The sequence below is a fragment of the Gymnogyps californianus genome, chromosome 3 (genome assembly GCF_018139145.2).
Source record: "Gymnogyps californianus isolate 813 chromosome 3, ASM1813914v2, whole genome shotgun sequence".
Taxonomy (NCBI): Eukaryota; Metazoa; Chordata; class Aves; order Accipitriformes; family Cathartidae; genus Gymnogyps; species Gymnogyps californianus.
Genome location: NC_059473.1, coordinates 128059840 through 128085764, shown reverse-complemented (window position 1 = coordinate 128085764; position 25925 = coordinate 128059840). Strand labels below are relative to the sequence as shown.

At 45.3% G+C, this 25925-nt stretch overlaps 1 protein-coding gene across 4 annotated transcripts; it reads left to right on the top strand.

The window, feature by feature from the left end:
• Window positions 1–49: 49 nt before the first annotated feature.
• Window positions 50–25690, top strand: ZNF512 (zinc finger protein 512). Of its 4 annotated transcripts, none has more exons than XM_050894572.1 (14): window positions 50–96; window positions 2682–2740; window positions 4051–4259; window positions 6237–6326; window positions 11099–11182; window positions 12426–12550; window positions 12934–13020; window positions 14272–14370; window positions 19014–19181; window positions 19813–20007; window positions 20701–20802; window positions 22150–22212; window positions 22702–22800; window positions 23282–25690. In XM_050894572.1, exons 1-14 carry the CDS (start codon window positions 52–54, stop codon window positions 23579–23581), a joined length of 1725 nt encoding a protein of 574 aa, XP_050750529.1. In that variant the 5' UTR covers window positions 50–51; the 3' UTR covers window positions 23582–25690. The 4 variants fall into 4 exon arrangements, with proteins under 4 accessions (XP_050750529.1, XP_050750527.1, XP_050750528.1 ...); XM_050894570.1 differs by having other exon boundaries at window positions 6234–6326; XM_050894571.1 differs by lacking the exon at window positions 50–96 and adding an exon at window positions 283–315 and having other exon boundaries at window positions 6234–6326.
• The last annotated feature ends 235 nt before the right edge of the window (window positions 25691–25925 follow it).

Below are 25925 nucleotides of genomic sequence, written 5' to 3'. Positions count from 1 at the left end.
CTTCCGGGGCGCGGGGAAGACGGCGGGGGAGCGGCCCCACAGCACGCCGCCATGACGCGCGCGGGACTCGGCTCTCGTCCTGCCGCCGCCGGCCGGGTACGCACCGCGGGCTTGCGCGGCCTCCCCGCGCTGTACGGCCCGGTTGGGGCTCGGGGGCAGCTGGCAGCCGCCCCCCTCCGCGGGACTCGGGGACGGCTGGCGCCGTAAGGAGGCAGCCGGAAGCGGGCGGGCGGGACCTCGCGGTCGTGCGCGGGCAGGCGGGGCACGTGCTGACGTGGCGGCGGCGGCACCATGCGGGGCGGCGGCGGTGGCTCGGTGAGTGCCTGGGGTCCTCACCGCCGGTGCTGCCGGCTGCTGCCCCGGGGGCGCGCGGCCGGGCTGTGGTGGGAGCGCACGGGGCCGGAAGCCGCCGCGAGATGGGCTCCGCCGTCGGGATGGCGGGAGCGGGCCGGCGCCACCGGAACAGCCGCGGTGGGACTTCTGCTTCGCCCCGAGGGTCTCACTGGGCTTGGGACTGGAAGCAGAGGGGGCCCGGCCCGGCCCGGTCTGGTGCTCATTTGCGCGGGCGGTGCGGCTTTGGCTCGATGAGCGGCCCCGGTCTGTTTGCTGCCGCCCGTCGGCTGGGCCCTGTCCCCGAGCGGACGGGCGGCGAGCGGAACGCGCTCCGCGCTGCCTGCAGAGCCGGCAGCGACGGCGGAAACGCCTGCTTTCCGTTTGAAGGCCTCGTCGCCCACTGACGCCGAGCCCGGGGAACAGCGGGGCGGCCCGCGGGAGCGGCGGGCCCAGCTCTGCTCGGCTGAGGGCCGGTGTGGGATCCGGAGCAGGGCGCTGCTGGCTCCCGGCGCTGGTCGTGCGTTTTGTCCGAAAGGTCTTCATTGCAGGAGACGGTAGTCCATGAAGTATGCAGGTAGAAGTGGAAACATGGGACTGGAACAGGGAGTTCCCTAAAGGGTGCTGAGCCATTACGCCAACACCGGGTCCTAGGGGTTTTCCCTCGGGGATAGGGACAGTCACGGCAGTGCAGGACACTTGGTGCTTCCATTGACACCTCTTCTCTGTAGCTGTAGGACTGGCTCACTAGCAGTTACTACATCAGTCTCCTGACCTCAGTGAGAGTTTCTGTGCTATGCCTGAACACCATCTTTCCAGATGTGTTGTTGTGGAGCAGTCTGTCTCCAGCAGCAGGCCATGTTCCAGGTCACAGAAACGTCCCACAGTCCATAGGAAGGCAGAAATGGCCCACTTGCAAATGAAGTTTCTTCATCTTTTCAGGCTCTAGGCCGCTGTTTCTCTTTTTCTAACCTGTGCAAGGAAGTTGGCTTTTTTGTTTTCCATGTGTCCAGCCCTTGGGCATTCCTGCATACGTTAGGTCTTTGTTTTCTAAGTGGGAAGTTCACTGTATAAATAGAAAACATTCAAAGCTTAAACACCAGTTTCTCTAGATGTTTCCTTCGTAATTGCTGCTATCAGCTTCTCAGAAAGGAAGGCTACACAGATCATCTGTACTGTCCTTTTTTTATTGCAGATCTTTAACTGTGACCTAAATTCTTCATACTAATCTTCACTTTCCTGCAAAATTTTTTAGTTCTAAAAAAAAAAAAAAATCTTAAAACATGTGCCAGGTTTGTCAATCATCTGGGTTCTTCTAAGGGTAGATTAGGCCAGCTAATTGCAGCAGACTATGCCTGCCTGTTTGTTCATCTTTATTGTTATAACTTCACAGGCCTAATTTTTTCTGGCTGCTCCTCAGTGAGGTTTCTCCATGTTTCTGATGTAGGGGTTTCCCAAACACTGCTGTTTGCACTACTAGATGCATGTAAACCGTATCAAAGTAATACAAACACTAACTTTCAATTGACTTTTCTTCCAGAGAAGACAAGATATGATTGTGAAGTCATTGATCAAGCAGCTGTGAATTTCTCTCCTGCTGCTTCCCTAACCTTTCCATGAGAGGAGACTCTGGGGCTGGCGGCCCAAGGAGGGTCTGACACTCCATAGTCACAGTTTAAGAATTCATCTAGTTCAGCCTGCTACTGAATTTCTTACCTGGTAGTTAGGGTGTCTCTCACTGACTGTGGTCCTGGGAAGAGTGAACTACTGCTTGTTCCTACGCATAAATTAGAAGGCAAGAGCATAAAAGACAGATTGAAGTGAATTTTTTTCCAGTGCATTTTTTTTTAGTGGTGAATTTCATTTGAGCTGATGGAGTATGACAAACTAATTGAGATAAAAAATGAAAAGAGGGCATTAAAGGCATTGGAGACAACATTCTTGGCATGGTAAATGCAAGAATTATTTCATTAAGGGAAAAATAAGTACTATGTAAAAACTAGTAAGTTAGGATCTAAAATATTTGGCATCGTGTGATAAAGTCTAGGCAGAAAGCAGGTACCACTGAATGAATTGGAGACAAAGAACACTCTCCATTGTGCCCCAGTGCAAGGGGAATGATTGGCTTTCATATGGGGAGCGTAGAGAGGCTCATCCGTATTTTGATTCCAGTTCTAATTCAGCTGGAGTGGAAAAGGTTAAACGCTTCCTTGTTGCAGAAAACAGTGGTTTCTTTTTCAAAGGATGGTATGCACATCCTCAAAGTGCAGGTGGTTGGGTTTAACTGAAAAGTGAAACATGCAAAAAGAAGAAAATTTATGCTGCTAATATAAATTGTTCTACTTTTTTAGGACACCAGGCCTGGACATCACAGACAACAGAAGGTCAAGAGGTCTCTGGGAAACAAAAAGTACGTGAATGTTTCTTGTCTAGTTTGACTGAGGACAAGAAAAAAGCTGAGGGATTCCTATTGGAAAACCATATCTGGTCTTTACATAATATTCTGAATTTTAAGAGCTGCGATTTTGGTTTGTGTGATGAGTCTCAACTGACTTTGCTTACTGGTTTGTAGGAAAAGTGCTTTTCTGACACTTAAAGGGGTATTGGCTTTCATTTATTGTTTGTAAAAGGATTTTAACACTGGGAAGATAAATATTTTATGTTCAAAACCAAATGTTCCAAAATTTATGTATTTTGAGTGTGATTGCAACCAAAAGGCTTTAATTTGAGAATTCCTCTCCCCATCCTTCTGCAGTACGTCCTTAAACATAGTATATACTGATCTGACCTGGTACCATCAGTGTCCCCCACTTATTAATTGCTGGATTGATATGTTAAAACATGTGAGCTCCACAGCTCAGGGTCTGGGAGAGTATTGCTGGGATGGCCATCACAGTCATCATTCAAGTAATCTACTTATTTCAGTTTGTGAATTGTGGTAGCAATGGGATATGTTGAAAAGTGTTTCTGTTTTCTGTTCTTTCCTCTTACATTAATGGTATTTGCCCAGAGAATAGATACTCTGTGTTTCTTTGACGCATAATCATTTTGCTGTCATGTACAGTAGTGTAAGTGTCCAAGCATTTCAGGGCTGTGAGAAATATTTGAGAATAGTGAAGCAAAGTTCCCTCTGATGTCTAGGAAGAAAAATCAGTGCTGCTGGCTAGTCTAAATTAGTCTTAATGTAGTTTGATTTGTAAGATATACTATAAGGCTGTCTTAATTGCTGAAAGCCTTGCTGGTTAAAATTCTTACTAGTGTTGTCTTTTAATTGTGTAGTGTCAGCTCTGACTCTGGGAATACATACTGAAGGAGATGTTGCCCTTTGTGGGATGGAAAAGATCTCTTTTGTAATGATGGGCTGCAGAAGAATTCTTATATTCCACATTGGTTGCTTAAGGATAAATGTATATTTTTAAATTGAGATTAACTTGTGCCTGCTTCTTAAGTTGAAGGTTTGAGGTAGGATGAATATTTTTTTCTGTTCCTCTCGAGTAGCTTTCTGATGTAATTCTCTAAAAGATGTACTGAAAAGTAACATTTAGGGTGTTTTATCTTTCTGGCACTTTTCAGGTCACAAAACTTAGGAGATTCAATGAACTGTGAGATAAATTTTTAGAGTACTTGGGAAGATGAAAGGGATGTTATCTGTCGAGTTATTGTGGTTGTGTGTGTATGTATGCATACATATACATAGGATTTCAAGTTGATGTTTTCCAGATCTAAGCAATTTGAGGAGGTGGAAACTACTGTCCTAGGACTGAACAGTAACTATGATGAGACAGCCAGCAACATTTCTTCTGCCTCACCAAAGGGTCGAGTGAATGGAAGTGCAGAGTCCAGGAGCAAGCGGACCATTCGCAGGCCTGCTTACTGGTTGGAAATGAGAGGAATAAAAAACAGCATTAACAAATCTTCAGAAAAAAAAGGTACTCATCACTCTTGGCTCGATGCAAAACTGGTTTTTTCTCTGGTTCTTTTATGAGAGATTAGATGACTTCTGAAAGACATGCTGCAGTGCAGCCACAAATTACACGCTTGGTAATGCTGCTTATGTATTAGGAGAAATAAACTTCATCTACTGCAGAAATATAGGTAAAATTCTCTGATGTTACGCAGTTCCTTCTGAGTGACTTGTCTATTAAAATTAATGACTCTGTGACTGAACTCAGTTTTATCTGTAGAAGAGATAAAGGGTTCTGCCAATCATATCAGGAATATGCTTTGAGAGCTTTAAAAATAGAACAAACAACGCTAAAGATCTAGAAAAGGGGACCATTCAGCAGTATTCTGGATGAGAGACAGCTTTTGTGGTTGGTAGGATTATTATTTTTTTTAAGGATGTTTTTATTTCTTTTATTTTCTCGCTTCTGTCACTTACGATTTTCTGATTTGGAATGGTTTGGGTCTTATGTTGTTGTAGGAACATTCAGATGTCCTGGCCTAGGAGCTGTTTTCCAAACTGCTCGTGTGGCAGAGAGCCAAAACTTTGCTCTTCTTTAATGCACTTTCTTCTTGTCTCTAAGTCAGAATCTGTATTCCATCCTGTTGTGGGGAGAGACGAGTCTGGTAGCTTGATAGAAGCAAGGTTGCTGCAGCTCCACACCCCCAGGTCCAGCCAGTAGCGAGACTAAGCATGTATTTCTGTAGGTATAAACACACGTATACAACATGTATACACAGCCAGCCACACAAATCGACACGAAGAGGCATGCTCAGCACTCACACAAACAGCACCAACAGCTTCCATCCTGTTTCCCTCTCTGGCTGATCAGGATGAAGATGTGTTAGTGAAAGAAAAGAAGCATATATAAAAAGTATATACAAAAGAAGTACATATGTATGTATGTGTACATTTGTGTGTGCACACATATGTGCAATGTGGATCTCTCCTGTAGCTGGACTTAAACACTCAGTCTACTCAGTATCTGGCCTCAGTATCTGAGGATCCCGGTCTCCTCAGTTGCTGGTATGTGGACATACTGGCCCCTGAGGTCCGCAGAGCCATGCCAGTTGCTGGTGTAGACCTCCTTACAGACAGGATCGCACTCACAGACACTACTCTCCCTGGTCCCTCTGATTTGGTGTCAAGCATGACCAGACTTGTATACTGACCAACCACCTGTTTACAGGCAAGTGGCCCTTTTTATCCTCTTACACCTCTGTTTTCCCACACTTGATCTTCCCCAAATCAGCTAATTCTCTCCCTTTCCCTTCCCTTGATACCGCTCCTAAACATCCCAGTCTTGTGTAATCCTGAATTGTTCTTCGCTAGCATCCCATGTGTCACATAACCCTAGGCATTAACACCACACTCTCCCTTTTCACCGCTCCCCCCCTTCCTGCTTCAAAGGGTGCTTCAGAGAGTGACTCCCATTGACTCATCCTGGTGGGTCTCCTGGGACAGACCTGGGAGGAAGCAGAACCTGTCTGTTTCTTTGAGTCCATAATTTGTGTTCCCCTGCCTGCCATTGTGCTTCTGTACTTCTCTGTGTTCATGGAGATAAGCCTTCGATAGGCCTGGAAATAGTGAGGGGAGGCAGGATATTATTTGGGTTTCCCCAACTGCTGTTGTTTCTCTATGCTCCTCTTTGTGTGTGTGCAGATGAGCTTTTTATGACATAACCTAGCACCTTCTGGCTCTCCTCCTGAGGAGTATTATTTTCCCAGACCATGCTGTGGCACTGTTTCTTCCATATCTTCTGTGTCGGAGGATTGCAGGCTGTGGAGTGCCTAAATGTTACTGAGTCAAAAGGCTGTGCCTAGCTTGCTGGTGTACAGGTGCCGTGCAAAAACTTTTTTTTTAATTATTGAATACGAGGATAAGCTGAGGCAGCAGCAGACTCAAAGCTGTTATCCAGACTGAATAATGAGACTGAAGCATTTCTGTTCTTACTCATTAGCAGGAGAAGTACTATTGAAAGGCAAGAGGAAGTCTGAGCAAGGGGAAAGCGAAGATCTTAAAGACTCTCCCAAGAAGAAGCAGAAGATTTCAGGTAATACAAATAACTTGTAATTCCTAGTTACAAGCCTCCAGGTACTTCAGACTTCCTCTCTGCCCAAATGCTATCCTTTGCTGTCTTCCAACTCTATTTCTGATTCTGGGTATTTTGTTATAGGAGACTGTTGACTAGTTTCTGTTTTACAGTGGGAAATGATTGTTCTAATTTCAGTCTCTCTTAAAAGTCCAATGAAGGGAGGGAGGAAAGGAAGTAGGGGAAGTATAGGCTAGTCCACTTCATTTCAGTTTCCCAAAAGATTCCGGACAAAATGATCAGCCACATTACTTGTAAACATCTCTAGATTAATGAGTAGATGATAACAGCAATATGGGTTTGTTAAGGAGAAATCAAACCCAACCACTTTAATTTTCCTTTACCTCAGAGACGAAGCAGGGAAATGCTTGACATCATAGGTCTTTCATGCCTTCAAAGGATTGTTAATCAGTGGTTAGGTGCAAAAGGAAGTGTACAAGTGGTGGAAGTAGGAGCAGGTGACACAGGAGAAGTATACATTTGCTGTCCAGTCTTGCAAAGATGAGGTTAGGAAAGCCAAGGCCAACCTGGACTTGAATCTGGGAAGGAATGTGAAAGGCAACAAGAAAGGATTCTACAAGTACATGAACAGCAAAGGGAAGGCTAGGGAAAGCGTGAGTGCAGTGCTGAACAGGGCTGGGGAACTGGTGACAAATTACATGGAAAAGGCTGAGGTACTCGATACTTTCTGTGCTTCAGTCTTTATCAGTTAAAGGAATCCTTCAGGAATCCCAGGCACCTGAGACCAGAGGGAAAGTCTGGAGCAAGGAAGCCTTAAACTCAGTGAAGGAGGACAAGGTTAGAACACTTAGCCAAACTGGACATACCTAATCGTTTATCAGCAGTCCTGGCTAACTGAGGAGGTCCCAGTTGACTGGTGGTTAGCAAATGTGATGCCCATCTACAAGAAGGGCTGGAAGGAGGATCCAGGGAACTACAGGCCTGTCAGCCTGATCTCGGTGCCGGGGAAGATTATGGAGCATATCATCTTGAGTGCTGTCATGTGGCATGTACAGGACAACCAGGTGATCAGGCCCAGTCAGCATGGGTTTATGAAAGGCAGGTCCTGCTTGACTAACCTGATCTCCTTCTGTGACAAAGTGACCCTGTTAGTGGATGAGGGAAAGGCTGTGGATGTTGTCTACCTAGACTTTAGTAAAGCCTTTGACACCATTTCCCACAGCATTCTCCTGGAGAAACTGGCTGCTCAGGGCTTGGTCGGGCATACTCTTCACTGGGTAAAAAAACTGGCTGGGTGGCTGGGCCCAAAGAGTGGTGGTGAATGGAGTTAAATCCAGTTGGCGGCCGGTCACAAGTGGTGTTTCCCAGGGCTCAGTATTGGGGCCAGTTCTGGTTAATATCTTTATCAATGATCTGGACGAGGGGATTGAGTGCACCCTCAGTAAGTTTTCAGACGACACCAAGTTGGGCGGGAGTGTTGATCTGCTTGAGGGTAGGAAGGCTCTGCAGAGGGATCTGGACAGGCTGGATCGATGGGCCAAAGCCAATTGTATGAGGTTCAACAAGGCTAAGTGCCGGGTCCTGCACTTGGGTCACAACAACCCCATGCAACGCCACAGGCTTGGGGAAGAGTGGCTGGAAAGCTGCCTGGTGGAAAAGGACCTGGGAGTGTTGGTCGACAGCCAGCTGAATATGAGCCGGCAGTGTGCCCAGGTGGCCAAGAAGGCCAATAGCATCCTGGCTTGTATCAGAAATAGCGTGGCCAGCAGGAGGGCAGGGATCTGTACTCGGCACTGGTGAGGCCGGACCTCGAATCCTGTGTTCAGTTTTGGGCCATTCACTACAAGAAAGACATTGAGGGGCTAGAGTGCGTCCAAAGAAGGGCAACGAAGCTGGTGAAGGGTCTGGAGAACAAGTCCTGTGAGGAGCGGCTGAGGGAACTGGGGTTGTATAGCCTTGGAGAAAAGGAGGCTCAGGGGAGACCTTATCGCTCTCTACAACTACCTGAAAGGAGGTTGTAGCGAGGTGGGTGTCAGTCTCTTCTCCCAAATAACAAGTGATAGAACAAGAGGAAATGGCCTCAAGTTGCGGCAGGGGAAGTTTAGATTGGATATTAGGAAAAATTTCTTCCCGAAAGGGTTGTCAGGCATTGGAACAGGCTGCCCAGGGAAGTGGTTGAGTCACCATCCCTGGAGGTATTTAAAAGGCATGTAGATGTGGCACCTAGGGACATAGTTTAGTGGTGGACTTGGCAGTGCCAGGTTAACCATCAGACTCGATGATCTTAAAAGTCTTTTCCAACCTAGAATCATAGTCTATGATTCTAAGTCCCATGGGGCATGACGGGTTGCACTGAGTGCTGAGAGAGCTGGCTGATGTCATTGCGAGGCTGCTCTTGATTATCTTTGGAAGGTCATGGCGACTGGGAGAGGTTCCTGAAGACTGGAAGAGAGCAAATATCACTCCTGTCTTCAAGGACAGAAAGAAGGAAAATCTGGGGAACTACAGGCCAGTCAGCCTCACCTCAGTCCCTGGGAAGGTGATGGAGAGAATCCTCCTGGAAAGCATTTCCAAACACATGAAGGACAAGATGGTGATTGGGAGTAGTCAGCATGGATTCATGAAGGGCGAATCATGCTTAATCAACCTGATAGCCTTCTACAATGAGGTCCCTAGCTTGGTGGACAAGGGGAGAGCAGTGGATGTTGTTCACCTCAACTTTAGTAAGGCTTTTGGTGCTGTTTCCCACAACATCCTCGTAGACGAGCTGACAAAGTACAGGTTAGATAAATGAACAGTGCAGTGGATTGAAAACCAGCTGAACATCCATGCCCAGAGGATTGTGATCAGCAACACAAAGTCTAGTTGGAGGCACATCACTAGTGGTGTACCCCAGGGGTAAATACTGGGGCCAGTACTGTTTAATATTTTCATTAATGACCTGGACAATGGGACAGTGTGCACCCTCAGCAAGTACACAGATGATACAAAACTGAGAGGAGTAGTGGTACACCAGATGGGTGTGCTGCCATTCACAGGGACCCAGACAGGCTGGAGAATTAAGGAGAGAGGAATCTCTTGAGGCTTATCAAGGAGAAATGTGAAGTCCTGCAGCTGGGCAGGATAACCCCATGTACCAGCATATGCTGGGGGTTAACTTTCTGGAAACCAGCTCTGCAGACAGGGACCTTAGGGTCCTGGAGGACAGCGAGCTGACCATAAGCCAGCAACATGCTCCTGTGACAAAGGCAGCCAACAGCATTCTGGGCTACATTAGGAAGAGCATTGCCAGCAGGTCAAGGGAGGTGATCCTTCCTTTCTGCTCAGCACTGGTGAGGCCACATCTGGAGTACCATGTCCAGTTCTGGGCTCCCCAACACAAGAGAGACATACTGGAGAGAGTCTAGTGCACAACTGCAAAGATGATTGAGGGACTGGAATAGCTTTCCTATGAGGACAGGCTGAGAGAGCTGCGACTCTTCAGTCTGGAGAAGAGAAGGCTCAGGGGGAATCTTACCAGTGTGTATAAATACTTGATGGGAGAGAACGAAGAAAAGGGAGCCAGGCTCTTCTCTGTAGTGCTCACTGACAGGACAAGAGGCAACGGGCACAAATTAAAACACACAAAATTCAATCTAAAGACAAGAATACACTTTTTTACTGTGAGGGTGGTCAAACCCTGGCACAGGTTGCCCAAAGAGGTTGTGGAGTCTCCATCAGTGGAGATACTCAAAACTTGACACGTTCTTTGGCAACCTTCTCTAGCTGATGCTGCTTGAACACAGGGGTTGGACTAAGTGGTCTCAGGAGATCCCTTCCAACCTTAATGTTTCTGTGATTTCTGTGAAATAGAAAAAAGTATAGAATGACAGTTCACAATCTGCCCTAGGTTAAATTCTAACTATTGTTTTTGTCACCAAGGACTTGGAATTATGTAGACAGCACAAAGCTGAAAGAGATGGCAAGTGTGTTGGAGAAAAGGCTAAAATCAAAAGTGGTCTTGACGTTAGAGGAAAAGTTTAAAAAATAGAATGGAATATAGTGTGTAAAATTAAAGATACTGTAGTTAGAAAGAAATATTAGCACAGCTGAAAGACAGAGAACAGCCTCGTAGGTGTCAGTTCTTCAGAAGAGGATTTGAGATTTATAACAGATCAAAAGCTGAATAGGGACCAACAGTGTCATACTTGTTTTTAAAAAGGCAGATGTTATACTGAGGTGTTTGAGCAGGAATGTAGACTTTCAGACATGTGAAGTAATTCTTTTGCTCTAATGCAGGGTCACACTTGGAGTGCTGGTTCCAGCAGTGAGCACTGCAGTTCAGGAAATGGGTGGACCAACTGAAGAGAACAGGGAGAAGAGAGCAAAAAGCATAACCCATGAGAAAATACTGAAACAATAAGAGTTGTTTAGTCTAAAGAAAATAAGAATGAGTAGAGGAATGAGACTATACATTTGGTTGTCAACAAGTCATTAGATTGGCTCAGCCATACTGTGTGAAGAGTTCCCATCCCCTGAGCTTTGTGTATGAACAACCATACAGATTACAAATATGTGGATGGGACTAATGCCTGCAGCTGTAAATAGCTATGGATTTTGAAAGGGAGTAGAGAACATAATCTTGAAATTCCTTTAAAGAAAAAAAAAAGCATTGAACATTTCTGAATGAGTAGCTTTGAGACAGCTAGCAGCCTCCTAGCAAAAAATCTGCTTTTTTGTAACAAGGCTCGCAGAATTAAGTCTTATGGTCTTTCTTGCTTGTGTTATAACAGGAAAAAAACAGCAAGCTGGAACACAACAAAACTCCAAAACGAAAGGCCACTGTGTTCAGAAAGAACCAGAAACCTATGGCACAGGTAAGAAGAAGAAGCAGTTGCTCAGAATTGTTTATAAAGCAGCTAAAAGATAAGTGTGATTCTCAGATTTGAATCTGAGCAACAGCTGCATTTCTGGTGTTTCAATTTTGTTGTTCGCTTTACTGTTGACAAGGAAGAACTGGCTGCTGTCCTTTTGGCACTGTGTCAGTACTGCAGAGCAAGATTGGAGGGACTGCATGCTGCCTAATAGTGTAGTTCCACATGGGGGGAATCACTTTCTGAAGTGAGCAACAGCCTGTTAAAATAGTTTCACTATAAAACTCATAAAAATATTTATACTTTTTTACTCAGCAGAATGTGTTTGCAGGAAAAACTCTGTAGCTGTTGCTGCCAAATCACGTCTTCTGGTAACCTGGTAGCCAGAAGACCCAAGCAGCCCATCCTAGAAAAATAACATAAGCCTTGACTCAGCAAGTGGAATGACTTGGTATGTGTAGCTCACAGCACTCATTAAATACCCCAGTTTTCTGCCAAGTGCTGTTTGATTCACAGACTTTTCCCTCAGCCACCTGGGGAGGGACAATCCCTGCCTGTTATTACTGGGCAAAGAGGAAAGCCTTCAGGTCTTTTTATGGTAAGAATTCAAGCAGATGGCTGCTAAGCCACTTTCTTCCCAGAACCCATTTCAGTAATTTATAGTCCTTGTGAATTATGCCAAGCTTTTGCATAGCATTTCAAAAAGAGGCCAGGAACAGGAAACCGTGTCACACAGGGTACTTTTCCCTGGCTGTTGAGTAACTTGGCCTGGTGGTGCAGCTCTGTTGACTTTCAGTGCCAAAACTGCTGGCTAACTTAAGTGGAGTTCTAAAGATTTGGTTAGTAGAACTGAACCGTGGACTTTGTCTGAAACTGTTGAGTCACATCTGTGACTACTTTTACTGTGAAAACCCTTTTGCTGAAAGAAAAGTTTACTCTGCGTGCTAAAGTAATTGTGCAATAAAAATGAATGAAGGAAAAACCTCTACTGAACAAGTGGAAGAACATTCCTCGCAAGGGGATGGTTGGATTAAAGAGTTTTTATAAAATGATCTCCCAAAAGGAGTGATGTGTGCCTTGTCACATGACACATTTAAAGCTGCAAATGAGCTAAACCTATTGAAGTGTAGCTGGACATGAGTTTGGTAGCGTGTGACCTGTTTCCTTCTAGGATTCGTTGTGCACGTCGAAGGAAAAAAAAAGATATTGTGTTTGCAGTTCTATTCCAAACCTTTTGTTTTGACAGGTAGTATGGAAGAGCGCTGGTCTTTGGAAATTCAGGACAAAGGCCGAGTTACCTGTCCAACATGCCGGGCTGTGGTGAGAAAGACTGTAGAAGGACTGAAGAAACATATGGTAAATTGCAGGCAGGTAAGAACACAAGAGATGAGCAATGTTTTCTTTACTCGTCTTCAGCTTACTGATAGAAAGGCCTGCACACTGTTTTGTGTTGCATTTAAAACCAGTTTCATCTCATTATCGTGTCTCTAGGCAAGAGTCCTTTATACATCTGTAAGAGGCTGCGCTTGGTGCTTCTTGCTTAGCCTTTTGCTGGAGGTTTGGGGTAGCGAACAAAGGTGTAGCTATTTCATTGTTCCCCTAAATTTTAGGCTCCATAAAATCTCTTCTGTTCTTAATAGGCAGTTACCAGGCCCAAATAAAATGTTCTGCTCTCCTGCTCCTTTCCCCCAAAGAGTTTCCCACCACTTTGGTTAATTTACAGTTACACGCACCATGTCCTTGTTTACTTCTAGGAAATGTTCACATGTCATCACTGTGGGAAGCAGCTGAAGTCTTTAGGAGGGATGAAATACCATGTCATGGCAGACCATAACAATCAGGTAACACAACTACTGTGCATCTAAAAATCCTACAGGCAAGACAATCTTTTGTTCCTTCCCTGCTGCACACAGAAACAGAACATAGTGTGTTTTTTCAAATGCTGTGGCTGTTCAAATCTTGTCTACCTATTATTTTTTCTGTGAGATTTGACATCTGAAAAAACAGTAGAATATTACCAGAGATGGTAGGCATGCTACATCTTAGAAAGAGGGGATGAATTTCTGTTTAGGCTGGTTATGTGTCACACGTAAAAGGCATTCTCAATCAGAAAAAAAAAGATTGCTTATTAGGCTGCAGTTTTCAGTCCTTTGCTAGAAAGTAGGAGTTTTTCTATATCCAGAGCAGACTAGATTTCAGTTCTTTACAAGTTCAAAGGTAAAAAAGCAGAAACAGCAGTTTAGTTCTTGTCTCTATTTACTGTAAAGATACTAATGCTACAACCTGCTTTTCCTCTTTGCTATTACTTTAAAGAAGGCAATGTCTCCTGTTGTAGTTGTGAAGAATTAGAACTTTTGAAAAGGTCATTCAGAAGTTTGGGTAAGGTTTAGATAATTTGTTACTGTTATTTTTTTACGTAGTTCCCAGTACTGTGGTTTCTGAACCTACAGCTGTAGTAAATGAAATAGGCCAGGGATCATATTCTGGCCCTGAGGAGAAGGTCTGTCACTCAGTTCTAACTTTTTATTCAGTCTAGGTGTAATATTATTATAAGGTAGTGTAGAAAATAATATACAGTAACCATCAGAGAGAGAATAGAGAAGAACTTGAGCTGTAGTTTAGCATAGATGAATAACCGTTACAGGCAGTTAGTCTGCTTAGCTTTAGTTAGGCTAAGTGGAAATGGTAGGACCAGTAAATGTTAAGGATGCATGACAGAGATGAGTAAGTACTTTCCACAGGCAGAAGGGGAGAAAAGTAATTATGGAAATACATACCCTTGTCCTTCCCAGCAGCTATAGTTTGGGACCATTTCTTATCAAGGTTTTGTTCATAGATAGCTATCTGAATGTTATAACTCTTATCTGCAAAGTGGTTTTCAGGCAGTTTACTCCTTTTAAAGATATTTCAGTTGTTCTGGGATATAGACAGTCATCATTGTATTAGATACACTTCTGTAAAATCATAAGTTGCAGAGATGTAATGATTTTAGAAGCTTTTCTTCAGTAGTGTGTTGTAGTGAATTCCCTGTGAGAAGAACAGTAAATGCTGAGCATCCTGTGTGTTTCTTTCATCTTTCTGCTGTGCTTTAGCCGGTTGTGAAGGAGGGAGGAGAATTGGATGAGCAGCTTGAGCGAGACCGCCTTCGGAAGGTTTTGAAGCGTATGGGAAAACTAAAGTGCACGAGGGAGGTAAGCTGCATTGTGCTAAGTATCCTGAATTAAACAGTAGCAGATGCATGAACATAAAATATTATGAGAGTTCTGCTGGGTGTGCTTTGGTGCTGGCCAAAGCTGGATTTGTTTCAAGATCCTAGCTACACTTTTAAGACAGCGTATCATAGAATCATAGAATGGCTTGGCTTGGAAGGGACTTTTAAAGGTCATCTAGTCCAACCCCCCCTGCAATGAGCAGGGACATCTTCAACTAGATCAGGTTGTTCAGAGCCCCGTCCAACCTGACCTTGAATGTTTCCAGGGATGCAGCATCTACAGCCTCTCTGGGAAACCTGTTCCAGTGTTTCACCCTCGTTGTAAAAAATTTCTTCCTTTATATCTAGTCTGAATCTACCCTCTTTTAGTTTAAAACCATTACCCCTTGTTCTATCGCTACAGGCCCTATTAAAAAGTCTGTCCTCATCTTTCTTGTAAGCCCCCTTTAAGTATTGAAAGGCTGCAAGAAGGTCTCCCCGGAGCCTCCTCCTCTCCAGGCTAAACAACCCCAACTCTGTCAGCCTTTCTTCATAGGAGAGGTGTTCCAGCCCTCTGATCATTTTTGTGGCCCTCCTCTGGACCTGCTCCAACAGGTCCATGTCTTTTCTGTGCTGAGGACTCCAGAGCTGGATGCAGTACTGGTGGGGTCTCACCAGAGCAGAGTAGAGGGGCAGAATCCCCTCCCTCGACCTGCTGACCACACTTCTTTTGATGCAGCCCAGGACACGGTTGGCTTTCTGGGCTGCAAGTGTACATTGCCAGCTCATGTCCAGCTTTTCATCCCCCAGTACCTGCAAGTCCTTCTCCGCAGGGCTGTTCTCAATCCCTTCATCCCCCAGCCTGTACGGATACTGGATATTGCCCCAACCCAGGTGCAGGACCTTGCTCTTGGCCTTGTTGAATCTCATGAGGTTCATACTGGCCCACTTCTCGAGCTTGTCCAGGTCCCTCTGAATGGCATCCTGTCCCTCAGGCATGTCAGCCGCACCACTCAGCTTGGTGTCATTTGCAAATTTGCTGAGGGTGCACTGGATCCCACTGTATGTCCTTGATGAAGGTATTAAACAGTACTGATCCCAGTAAAGACCCCTGAGGGACACCACTCATCACCGATCTCCATCCAGACATTGAGCCATTGACCACTACTCTCTGGACGCGACCATCCAGACAATTTCTAATCCACCGAATAGTCCACCCGTCAAATCCATCTCTCTCCAATTTAGAGAGCAGGATGTTGTGGGGGACCGTGTCAAAGGCCTTACAGAAGTCCAGATAGGTGACATCCATAGCTTTCCCTTGTCCACTGGTGTAGTCACTCCATCATAGAAAGCCACTAGGTTGGTCAGGCAAGACTTGCCCTTGGTGAAGCCATGCTGGCTGTCTCGAATCACCTCCCTGTCCTCCATGTGCCTTAACACAGCTTCTGGGAGGATCTGTTCCATGATCTTCCAGGCACAGAGGCGAGGCTGACAGGTTGGTAGTTCCCAGGGTCTTCCTTTCTACACTTTTTAAAAGTGAGTGCAATGTTTCCCTTTTTCCAGTCACCAGGGACTTCACCTAACTGCCATGATTTTTCAAATGTCATGGAGAGTGGCAACTACATCAGCCAGTTTCCTCAGGACTCTGGGATGCATCTCGTCAGGTCCCATAGACTTATATGTTCAGGTTCCTTGGGTGGTCTCAAACCTGATCTTCTCTTACAGTGGGAGGGACTTTGCTCCCCTAGTCCTTGCCTTGAGTTCCATCCACTACAGAGGTGTGGGAAGACATATTGCCAGTGAAGACTGAGGCAAAAAAGTACCTCAGCCTTCTCCTTGTCTGTTGTTACCAGTTTGCCAGTCGTGTTCATCGGGGGGGTACACTTTCTTTGACCTTCCTTTTCTGGCTGACATACCTATAGTAGCCCTTATTATTCTTTGCATCCCTTGCCAAGTTCAGCTCCAGCCGTGCCTTGGCCTTCCTGACCCCATCCCTACACAACCGGGCAGCGTCCCTATACTCTTCCCAGGATACCTGTCCCTGCTTCCACTGCCTGTGCATTTCCTTCTTCCCCTTTAGTTTGACCAGCAGGTCTCAAGTCAGCCATGCCAGTCTCTTGCCTTCCTTTCCTGATTTCTTACACATGGGGATCGAGAGCTCTTGCGCTGTGTGGAAAGTGTCCTTAAAGACCTGCCAGCTCTGTTCTGCTCCCTTGTCCCTGAGGGCAGTTTCCCAGGGGGTCCTATTGACTAACTCCTTGAACAGCTGGAAGTTTGCTTTCCTAAAATTCAGGGTCCTGGTTTTACTCTTTACTCTGTCCCATATCCCTCAGGACTGCAAACTCCACCAGTGCATGATCATTGCAGCCCAGGCTGCCTCCAATCATGATGACTCTGATTAGCTTGTTTGCATTGGTGACCAACAGGTCCAGTAACGCACCCCCTCTGGTAGGGCTGTCTATTACCTGGCTTAAGAAGTTATCCTCGATGCACTCCAGGAGTCTCCTGGATTGCCTACAGCTCGCCGTGCTACTTTGCCAGCAGACGTCGGGGTGGTTGAAGTCCCCCAGCAGGATGAGAGCCTGTGACCGTGATGCCTCCTGTAGCTGGAGTAAGAAGACTTCATCAATAGGCTCCGCTTGATCAGGTGGCCTGTAGTAAACAGCGACCACAATGTGTCCTTTGTTGCCTCGGTCTCTAATTCTTACCAATAGGCTTTCAACCTGCTTGTGGCTGTTCTTCAGAGACAGCTCTTCACAATCTATCCATTTCTTGACATAGAGGGCAATCCCTCCATCCCTCCTTCCTCACCTGTCCCTTCTGAACAGCATGTAGCCATCGATAGCAGCACTCCACTCATGGGATTCGTCCCGCCAAGTTTCAGTAATGGCAACTAGGTCGTAGCTTTCTAGCAGCACAGTGGCTTCCAACTCCTCCTGTTTGTTACCCATGCTGCGTGCATTGGTGTAGAGGCACTTCAGCTGGGCTGTTGGCCATGTTACGTTTTTAGAGGAACACACCTTAATTCCTTTGAGGTATTTCACTGGTGTTTCTGTGTTCCTATTACCTCAGGAGCCCCTGGCTTATCTCTGTAAGACTTCAAATGTGCTCCAGTGTACCCAGCATGTCTCAGAGCAACAGGCTAAAGGCCCTCGCTAGCATCCCATCCCTCAAATCTTGGCGTGTCATGCCATGGCTTGTCACAGGCGAGCCTGATGTTATCCTGTTCCCCCTTCAAGTCTAGTAGTCTCTTGAGGGACTTTGGTGGGATGCTGTGTTACCTGGAAAGCCGCAGGATGCCTGGAGAATTTCCTCTGAACACTTGTGAAGCACTGAGCATAGAGAATGAATTTTGGAATGACTGATACTTGGTTAGAACCTCATGACTAAACAAAGTAAGAGTCTGGTGAACACTAACTAGCTCAACTAGAAGTTTTAGGGCTTCACACATGACTTGTTAGGTGACATTGTCTTGCTTACACTAGAAAGGAGTTCACCTTCGGTTACTGTCTGATCCCCATTCGAACTCTTTTAGACAGGATGACTAGGGTGATTAAAATGGAGTTTTTATTTTTTATTACAGTTGGTTTTTTTTAATGGCTTCTTTAAACTAGATGTGTAAATGTAGATTCAGCAAAGCTATGACTTTATAAATGCATGCAGTGGAAGATATCAGGGAGGAAGAAGTTAAAGGATAACCATTTTACCGTGCAACAGTATTATAAACTGTTCACAGAATTACACAATTGTTAAGGCTGGAAGGAAACTTCTGGGGTCATCTAGTTCAACCCATGTGCTCAAGCAGCATCAGCTAGAGCTCTTTGAGTATTTGATGTGTTGGTGTCTTCAAGGGGGATCGAGAGGACGCTGGATTTTTTCTTGTGTGCACCAAAAGTATTTTATTAATGTGTACTTCTCTTTCCTTAGTTGTTTGTGATAGCTGGGAAGATATTTTTATGCATAATTAACTATGTGAGTTTGTCTGTGGTTTTTGAAAATACTGAGATTGGCCACAGCTAGAGAAGAGGATGGAGGGCAGATGGATACATCTAAGAACATTAAAAACTTGCTGATGCATGTTTGATTTGTCCTGTTTTCAAGCTCAGTGTCAAGCTGATCACTGGATTCAGGGTTAGGAGATACTCTAGTGTGATGTCCGCAGGAACCATTGGAGTTTTTGTTGTCCTCCGCTGCAGCATGAGACAATAGCTGTATCCTAGGAGTAGCTGAAAGTTTTATTTACCATCACTCTAGTATTGCTGTATTGTAGACAGTGTGACCAGCCAACCAAGCATAAAACCTCCCTCTTTTTCTGCCCAACTCCTCCATTTGTATCTGAAAATCTGTCCGGTTTGTGCATCCTCATATAACATCTTGCTTCTTCATTCCATATATTGAAATTTTCTGTTGCCTACTACCTACAAAGAAGTTCTAAGAAACAGTTTCTCCCAGTTGCAACCAATTCTTTGTCACAGATTTTGTCTATCTGAATAGACTAACATTAAAGTTTACTACCTGATTGTCTCTGGTCTAGCAGGAAAAATGATAGTGCTTTGGTCAGCAAACCGTGGATTCTATACACAGTGGTCTTGTGATGAGTTGGATAGCATTTTTCTTCCATGCATTTTTCTTCTGCATTGACAGGGCTGCACAGGCAGCTTCACTAGCATAATGGGATACCTATATCACGTTAAAAAATGTGGGAAGGCTGCTTCTGAGCTGGAGAAAATGGCTATGAAGTGCCATCACTGTGGAAAAGCATACAAATCAAAGGCAGGACTTGTCTACCATCTCCGATCTAAGCATGGGCCGGTAAGTGCAAATTGCCATAGTTACCAGGATAGTGTGGTGGTACTTCAGCCATTCAGACCTGAGACACACGTAGGCTTTTGTCTGCTACTTGGGTGGGTAATTAGGGATAGCAAATATTTGCGTTTTTCTGTCTCTCTGGAGTATTTGTCCTTGATACTTTCCTTCTAGCAGCAGCTGTTGCTGTTCAGTGACGAGGATGAAGTTTTTAATAGTAAATCGCCATGGCAGCAGTAAACTTTCTTCAGCCTGACTTTTGCTCTGTGGAAGAATGAGGCTAACATGTACAACTTGTGAGATGCTTTTGTTTGCTCTTAAAAGACCCAACATTGGAGCAGAACAGGCAGTATTATGCTTGTTGTCCATGACAGTTTTACAGCAAATGATGTGATACCCTTTCCAGACCAGTGGCTGCATGAAACTCTCTGCTTGAGCCTTACTGCTGTGACCCCCCTGAGCAGATCTGGTGGTCGGTCTTGCTAGCGGGATGCACTTCTGTCCTATGTCTGTGACAGTGAACCACAGCTGCAGTAGCATTTTTGTGAGGGATTTGGCAGAATATTTATTCACAGTATTTAGTGTAACTGAAATAGGAACTAGTGAAGGAGGCTCACCTTTTTGACCTTCATTGCAGGTCACTTTCCTCCATGAGGAGAGAAGAACAGAGAGCCTGAAGGAAATAAAACGGGAGCCAAACAACACAGGCAGAGTTCAGAGGAGATCTGCAAAGGTAGCAATCTACTATCTCCATGAGCTAGCTGGAGAAGAGCTGGCCAAAGAGTGGCCCAAGAGAAAAGTTCTGCAGGACTTGATTCCAGATGACCGGAAGGTACAAGGCCTTAAAAATGCTATATAGGGTTTGAGTCTTTCTTCACGTCAGATGAGTCTTGCACTGGCATCTACCCAGTGTTGCCAGTGTTTAGTGGCCCATGGGAAGCAATATTGAAGAAGTACTACCTTGTGGGAGGGATCAGGTTTTGCTCTCTCTGGTCTTAGATTACGGTATTGCTACAGTAGCAATTGCTGTGGTATAAGTATTTTGTCCAGGCAGGCTATAATGACTTTCAAGTCCTATTGCTGTAATTTTCAGTGGGCACAAGTAGCAAAGGCAGTTATAGGCAGTATGTTGCTCACAAGTCATAGGCTGCAGATCGCTGCTGCCATGCAGTGATATTTCATAGTTTTTCAGGCTTCAGGGTTTCCAGGAGCATCTTTTAGGCTGTAAGGGAAACCCAAGGGAAAAGGATGATTTATGATTTCAATGGGGTAAGTACATTTAGAGGAATTGTTGTAGTCAAAGCTTTGGGAAGTTTTGTATTCTGATATTGTGAGGGTTTTCCAGATTCAGTTATGTTTGTAGAGAGTCAGTGAGATGGGAAAAGATTGGTTATTGAGAATTTGGCTGTTAGAGTAGGAGAAGAAATAGCGCTTCTGTCTCACAGCCTGGGAGAGAAAGGGACATACTTGGCCCTATGTGTAGCCAACATTGTTTCCAGCTTTCAGTTTCATCTCTTTATCTCAGCTGAAATATACTCGTCCTGGGCTGCCCACATTTAGTCAAGACGTACTGTGCAAATGGAAAACGGAGATAAAGATGTACCGAAGAGTCCACTGTCCAAATCAGGTAATCCTTAAGTGTTTCTGAAGCCTCAAAGGGGACAGATTTCAGGTCTGTATGAGCCAACAGCTTTCCACAACCTTGAAACTGCAGTTTGTCTCTCTGTGGGAGACAAATTCTGCTCCATCTCAGTATGGTTGGTTAGTGTACCCAAGACCCTGTTTGGACTGTTGCCCTAGGGATGGTCCCTCTGGGGATGTGTTTGTCCACTTCAGAGCCAGTAACTTGGTGTCAGACTGGTACAGCTTTCACATCCAGCTGGGAGCTGGTCCATTTGGAGGTTTGAGCAGTGGAAAAAAGACAGGCCCTTGCCTGTCTAGCAGGTGTACTAAATCTAATTATAGAAGAAGGGAGGAGTAGAGATGGAAGTGTAAAAGTAGAGGGACTTTTGTCTGGCACAGCATTTAAGTTTTCTTTTGAAAGTTGGAAATAGGCTACAGAAGACTGTGATACATGGCACTGTCGTCCTGGTCTAGGGATGCTTATGCATGTGCACTTAGTTTCTTACAATCCCACACAGCAGTCACCAGTCAGATCCAGCAAGAAGAAATGGCCACGTTGGTGGAAACAATGGTAGATGTGACACACGTGATGCACACTGCTGGATAGCCAAGGATCAGTGGTGGCTTCTGTCTGGGTTTGGTGTACAGACAATGCCTTCCCCCTGTCCTACTCCACCCCCAGCACTCTCGCCACAATTTTCAGGCTTGTGTCATTTCCAAGTGTAAGAATTGCAACACAATGTTGTATATGGAGCTGTACCCAGAAAGCAGCTGTCCTATTTCACCAGCCAGTAACCCAGAAGCACATCTTGCACCTACCTCCTGTTTCAGGGTCTGGGCTGTCAGCTGAGCATGATCTAGTATCCTGAGACTGATGCCTAAAGCTCCACATGGAGTAGGCCCGTAAAGCTGCCCTTTAAGTGAGACCATTGATGTCAGGTGCAGTACTTCTGCTCTGTGCCACTAGATACACGAGCAGGGCAGGAGAGATTGAAGTGTCTCGTACTTGCCCCTGTGCTTTGTTTGAAATTAATCTCTGCTGCACTTTAGGCAAAATGCAAACTCTATCATTTTACTCAGGCCTTTGATAAAGGGTGAATGTAACTGTGACAGGAGTCTCTTTATTATGTCTAAATGTGCTCAGAAACTGGAAATATTTAACTTACTGAAAGCTTAAGTGTCTTTTAACAGTCTTTTTACCAGAAGCTTTCTGGCTTTGTAGGACTCAGTATCTCCCTCCCTCTACCTCTCTTATCCCTTTTGGAATTGTCTTCCAGAGAATAAGACTTTCTTGTGCAGTAGTGATTTCTTACTAGAGTTTTGCTGACACACACTTTTTTTACTATTTCAGGGTTGTGAATCTGTATATGGCAGTGTCTCAGGACTCAAATCTCACCTCGGCACGTGTACCTTGGTTGGTAGCCTTCCTGTACTCACTATCTTTTATACCAATAGCTTGAATGTTCCTGTCCCTCAGATATCTCCTTGTTCAAGCTGTTGTCCTGCCATCTGCTAATCTGAGTTCCTCACAATTTGAGTGCTTCCCTATGTGCTAATGGGGTTGCCATTGCAAACACTGCTTGAGGCAAGGAGGAAGCATCTTAATGGCATGCATTTTAGTGAAACTGCAGTCCTACCTGTAGATTCACAGCTACAAGAGCATTTTTTCCAGGTACAGTGCTGGAGACCTTGTAACATCTCACAGAGCAGAGCAGTATACTTTGTGGGCATAACTGGTCAATAATGTCAGTGCTCCTGTAGCTAAAGCATTGTCTGGTATGAATAAGAGTTTCTACTTCTTACTGCTGGGTCATATCTGAGCAAGTTTCAAATACGGTGTATAGATGTGTCAGCCTTCTAGGCAGCAATTGGTGATGGATTTTTTTTTTTGTTTTGGTGCCAGGGAGACTTTGTGGCTGGTAAATACAAGTGTCTCCTGTGTGAGAAGGAGTTCATTTCAGAGAGTGGGGTCAAGTATCACATCAACTCTGTGCATGCTGAGGTAAGGCAGGCAGAAGGGAAGTCCTCAAACCCCAGGTTGTTGGAGGTGAGGAGGGTGTCTTGGGAAGAAAATGCTGGATGCTTGCCCTGTTTTATTTTTTCCTTGCTCACTGTTGGGAACAGGGTCTTAGGCTCAAGTGGCCTTTGATTTGCTTAAACATAGCTGGTTTTATGCATTGGTCTGGGGAGCAAGTGTTGTGTTATGTCACATGTCTTGTCCCAAGCTGCTGCTGCTCAGTTGAGCTCTTCAGCATTTCCCATGCCTTTAGCCAGGCAATTGCCAAATCAAATCTGAATCCTCTGAGACAGAGTGACACCTGAGGAGGAACATTGAAGAGCAGAGCTTCGTTAGGCAGCTGCCTTTCCAGATCTCACATTTCAGGAAACCCTTGTCCCACAGGGCAGTTTTATTATAAGCCCTGATAGGCTTTATATGGTATTTCCACCATCAGTACCAACCTGTTGCCTTCTAAACCCTCCAGGACTGGTTTGATGTGAACACAACTACCACCAAGAGCTTTGAGAAGCTAATGAAAATCCGCCAAAGAGAAGAGCAGAGGAAGCAACGGAAGAAACGTCCTTTGACCCGGGGCAAAAAGAAGAGAACTGGGACCCTGGCTGCGAAGAAGCTCCCCAGTGCTGGAGTTGAAAAAATGAGGAGAAGTAAGAGAGGTCGTCCACAGCGAGTGGACAATGAGAGCGCGAGTAGCGAGGAGGGGGAGCCCCAAGTTGCACAGAGAGCCGAAATTCCAAAAACCAGCCGCAAGCGAGGCCGAAAGTAAATCCCTAGAAGAAGAGAAGGAGTAATCCTAAAGCTTTCCAGTTACAAGCCCCACTTCTGTCAGGCTCATAACCCACAGCACTAATACAAGCAACTGAATGTCTTTGGGACTGTGACTCCATTCTACTCAGTGACCTTGACTTTGAAACTGTTGCCTCTGGTCAGTTGTGAGAGACTTCAAACCAAAGCTGTGGTACAGAGGTTGCCTCTCCTGGTGTAGTTCCCTTGGATGGTGGCACTAGAAGCGTACCCAGTGTAGTTCCTGCTCTGGTTACAGTCTCAGTTTGGGTCACATTAGTTGCTTGTTTAGTGGTTTCCAGTACAGCAACTGTCTGTTTTGTCATCTTCCTCTGATGGGTGAGATCAGGGTTCTTTTTTAGCAGTTCTCCCTATAAGCGACTGACTAGCACAATGTTTAGGTCTCTTTTAAGGGAGGAATCCTTTCTTGCACAGTATGCACACAAACTAAGCAGCGCTGTGCAGAATACAAAGGCTTTAGCTTGCCCTGTAACTGTCCTGTCTGTTGTCAGCAAGGCTGCCACAGAAGAGCAAATACCTTCCTAGCGTGTGCTCCAGTCTGTTGCACAAGGCACTGTCTCTACTTCATACACTGATGTTTAGCCTCAGCACCAGACAGTAGCACATGAGCTCTGGTCTGCTTGGAAGTGATGGGACATCATTATTACCCTCATCAGGAACCCAATATTCCCCTGGCATCTGTCTTCTGTAGCACTGGGCATTGAATGTATGTAGAGGGTCTTCCAGTCTAGTGAGGAATAAATACCCTCCAGCTTTTTGAAGGTTCACTGGCCTTTCAGAGACCCCCAGTAACTAATGTAATAAGGTGGCCTTCATGGGCCCTCTGAAGACCGCTTGTTTCAGACTCACCTGGGAAACAAACTTACTGCAAGACAGTGCCTGTCTACAATAGCAGTCTTGCTAATGCTGAAACCCAGGTTCCATTGAACTGCCTTGCCAGTGTGTTGTTCTGTCATGCCCATGCTCCCATAGTGTTCTTTTTTTTTTTCTGCACTGTAGACACCACCTTCATTGTCTTATATCACCTGTTTCTTTTCAATACTGCTTCCTTTGTGTGAATGAGGTATATTAGCAGTGGCTTCCCTGTGTGGAAAAGGTTAAAAGAAGAGGGTTCGTTATTTTAAGTCACATGTTGGCATGAACTCTGGATCATAGGGAATATTTTCCTGTGCTCCATAAATGCAGCAGATGTCATAGAAGCTAGTAGGAAGCAGCAGCACAGGCAGTCCTATTCTGTCTTTCAGAGAATGGGTTCTCCAGAATTTCTGTTATCCAAGGATCCACTGTACCAGGAAGTTGCAAAATTTGACCTTTTCCTTGCAGTTTTGCAGGCAAGAAAACAGACACCTGGCTCCATGTTACCTCCACATAAATTTTCACTGTCTATCGAAGTTGCTGGTGCTGAAATTCACAGGGAAGCCATTGCAGTGCCTGGTGAACAGGCGGGTTTATACGTATGTGTTATTACCAGAATAATTACATTGGCCCTGACAGCGGGAAGTGCTGTATGGCCAGGGTGTTCTCAAAAACTGCCTTTCCCATATAATAAGCAAAGCAGACCCCAGCTGAGCATGGTCTGTCTCTCATGGGGATTAACACCTGTATGGTGGTGAGACAGCATGCAGTGCTCCATTGTGATTTACATGCAGTAGTTACACTGCCTTTTGGAACCAGCTGTCACTGTGCTGGTGACCAGCAGCACAGTGCTGCGCTGAAAGTATAAATATGTGGACTTCTGTGCAGGGTGTATAAGGTTTGCAGTAAGAGGGGCAAGATCAGAAGATGACAAAATAAAATGTCACCAGTGCGAGAATGTGGTTTCTTGTCTGTTTGGCGTGTAGTGTTCTTGATACCATCCCTACTTGCACAACACACCCCAGCCTGCCCACTTGGTTGTCCTGCATGCTCTGGTGCTGTTCAGTTGTCTGCACCGTTTCTCCTCAGTACTCCACTCTACACAGCTGTATTTTGACCACACATGTTTACTACCTTCCCGCTCAATAGATGGACAACACCATAAACCCATGAATTAAAGGAGGTTTTTCTTAGTGGATTTCAGTCTAGAGTACTATTTACTGTCATTTATGAGTTACTAATGAGACCTGCTTTCTAGACATGGATACTTCGTGACCACCTGGAATTTGTAGAGTTACATCAACAACATTCCCCCACATAACATGGCATGTGGAAAAAAATCATTATCCAACAGTCTATTTATGCTCCATCAGTGTTACAGCAGATCGTTTGCTGGATTGGCTCAAGCTGGTAAGAGGTTGTGGCACTGCTGCACCAGCACAGTCCACTGC

What these genes read in the sequence shown, in the direction of transcription:
- ZNF512 (XM_050894570.1), top strand. Translation starts at nt 52, where the DNA reads ATGACGCGCGCGGGACTCGGCTCTCGTCCTGCCGCCGCCGGCCGG. An exon ending in GTCCTGCCGCCGCCGGCCGG is followed by an intron (nt 97 to 2,681) that starts GTACGCACCGCG and finishes CTACTTTTTTAG; the next exon opens with GACACCAGGCCTGGACATCA. An exon ending in TCAACTCTGTGCATGCTGAG is followed by an intron (nt 22,801 to 23,281) that starts GTAAGGCAGGCA and finishes TAAACCCTCCAG; the next exon opens with GACTGGTTTGATGTGAACAC.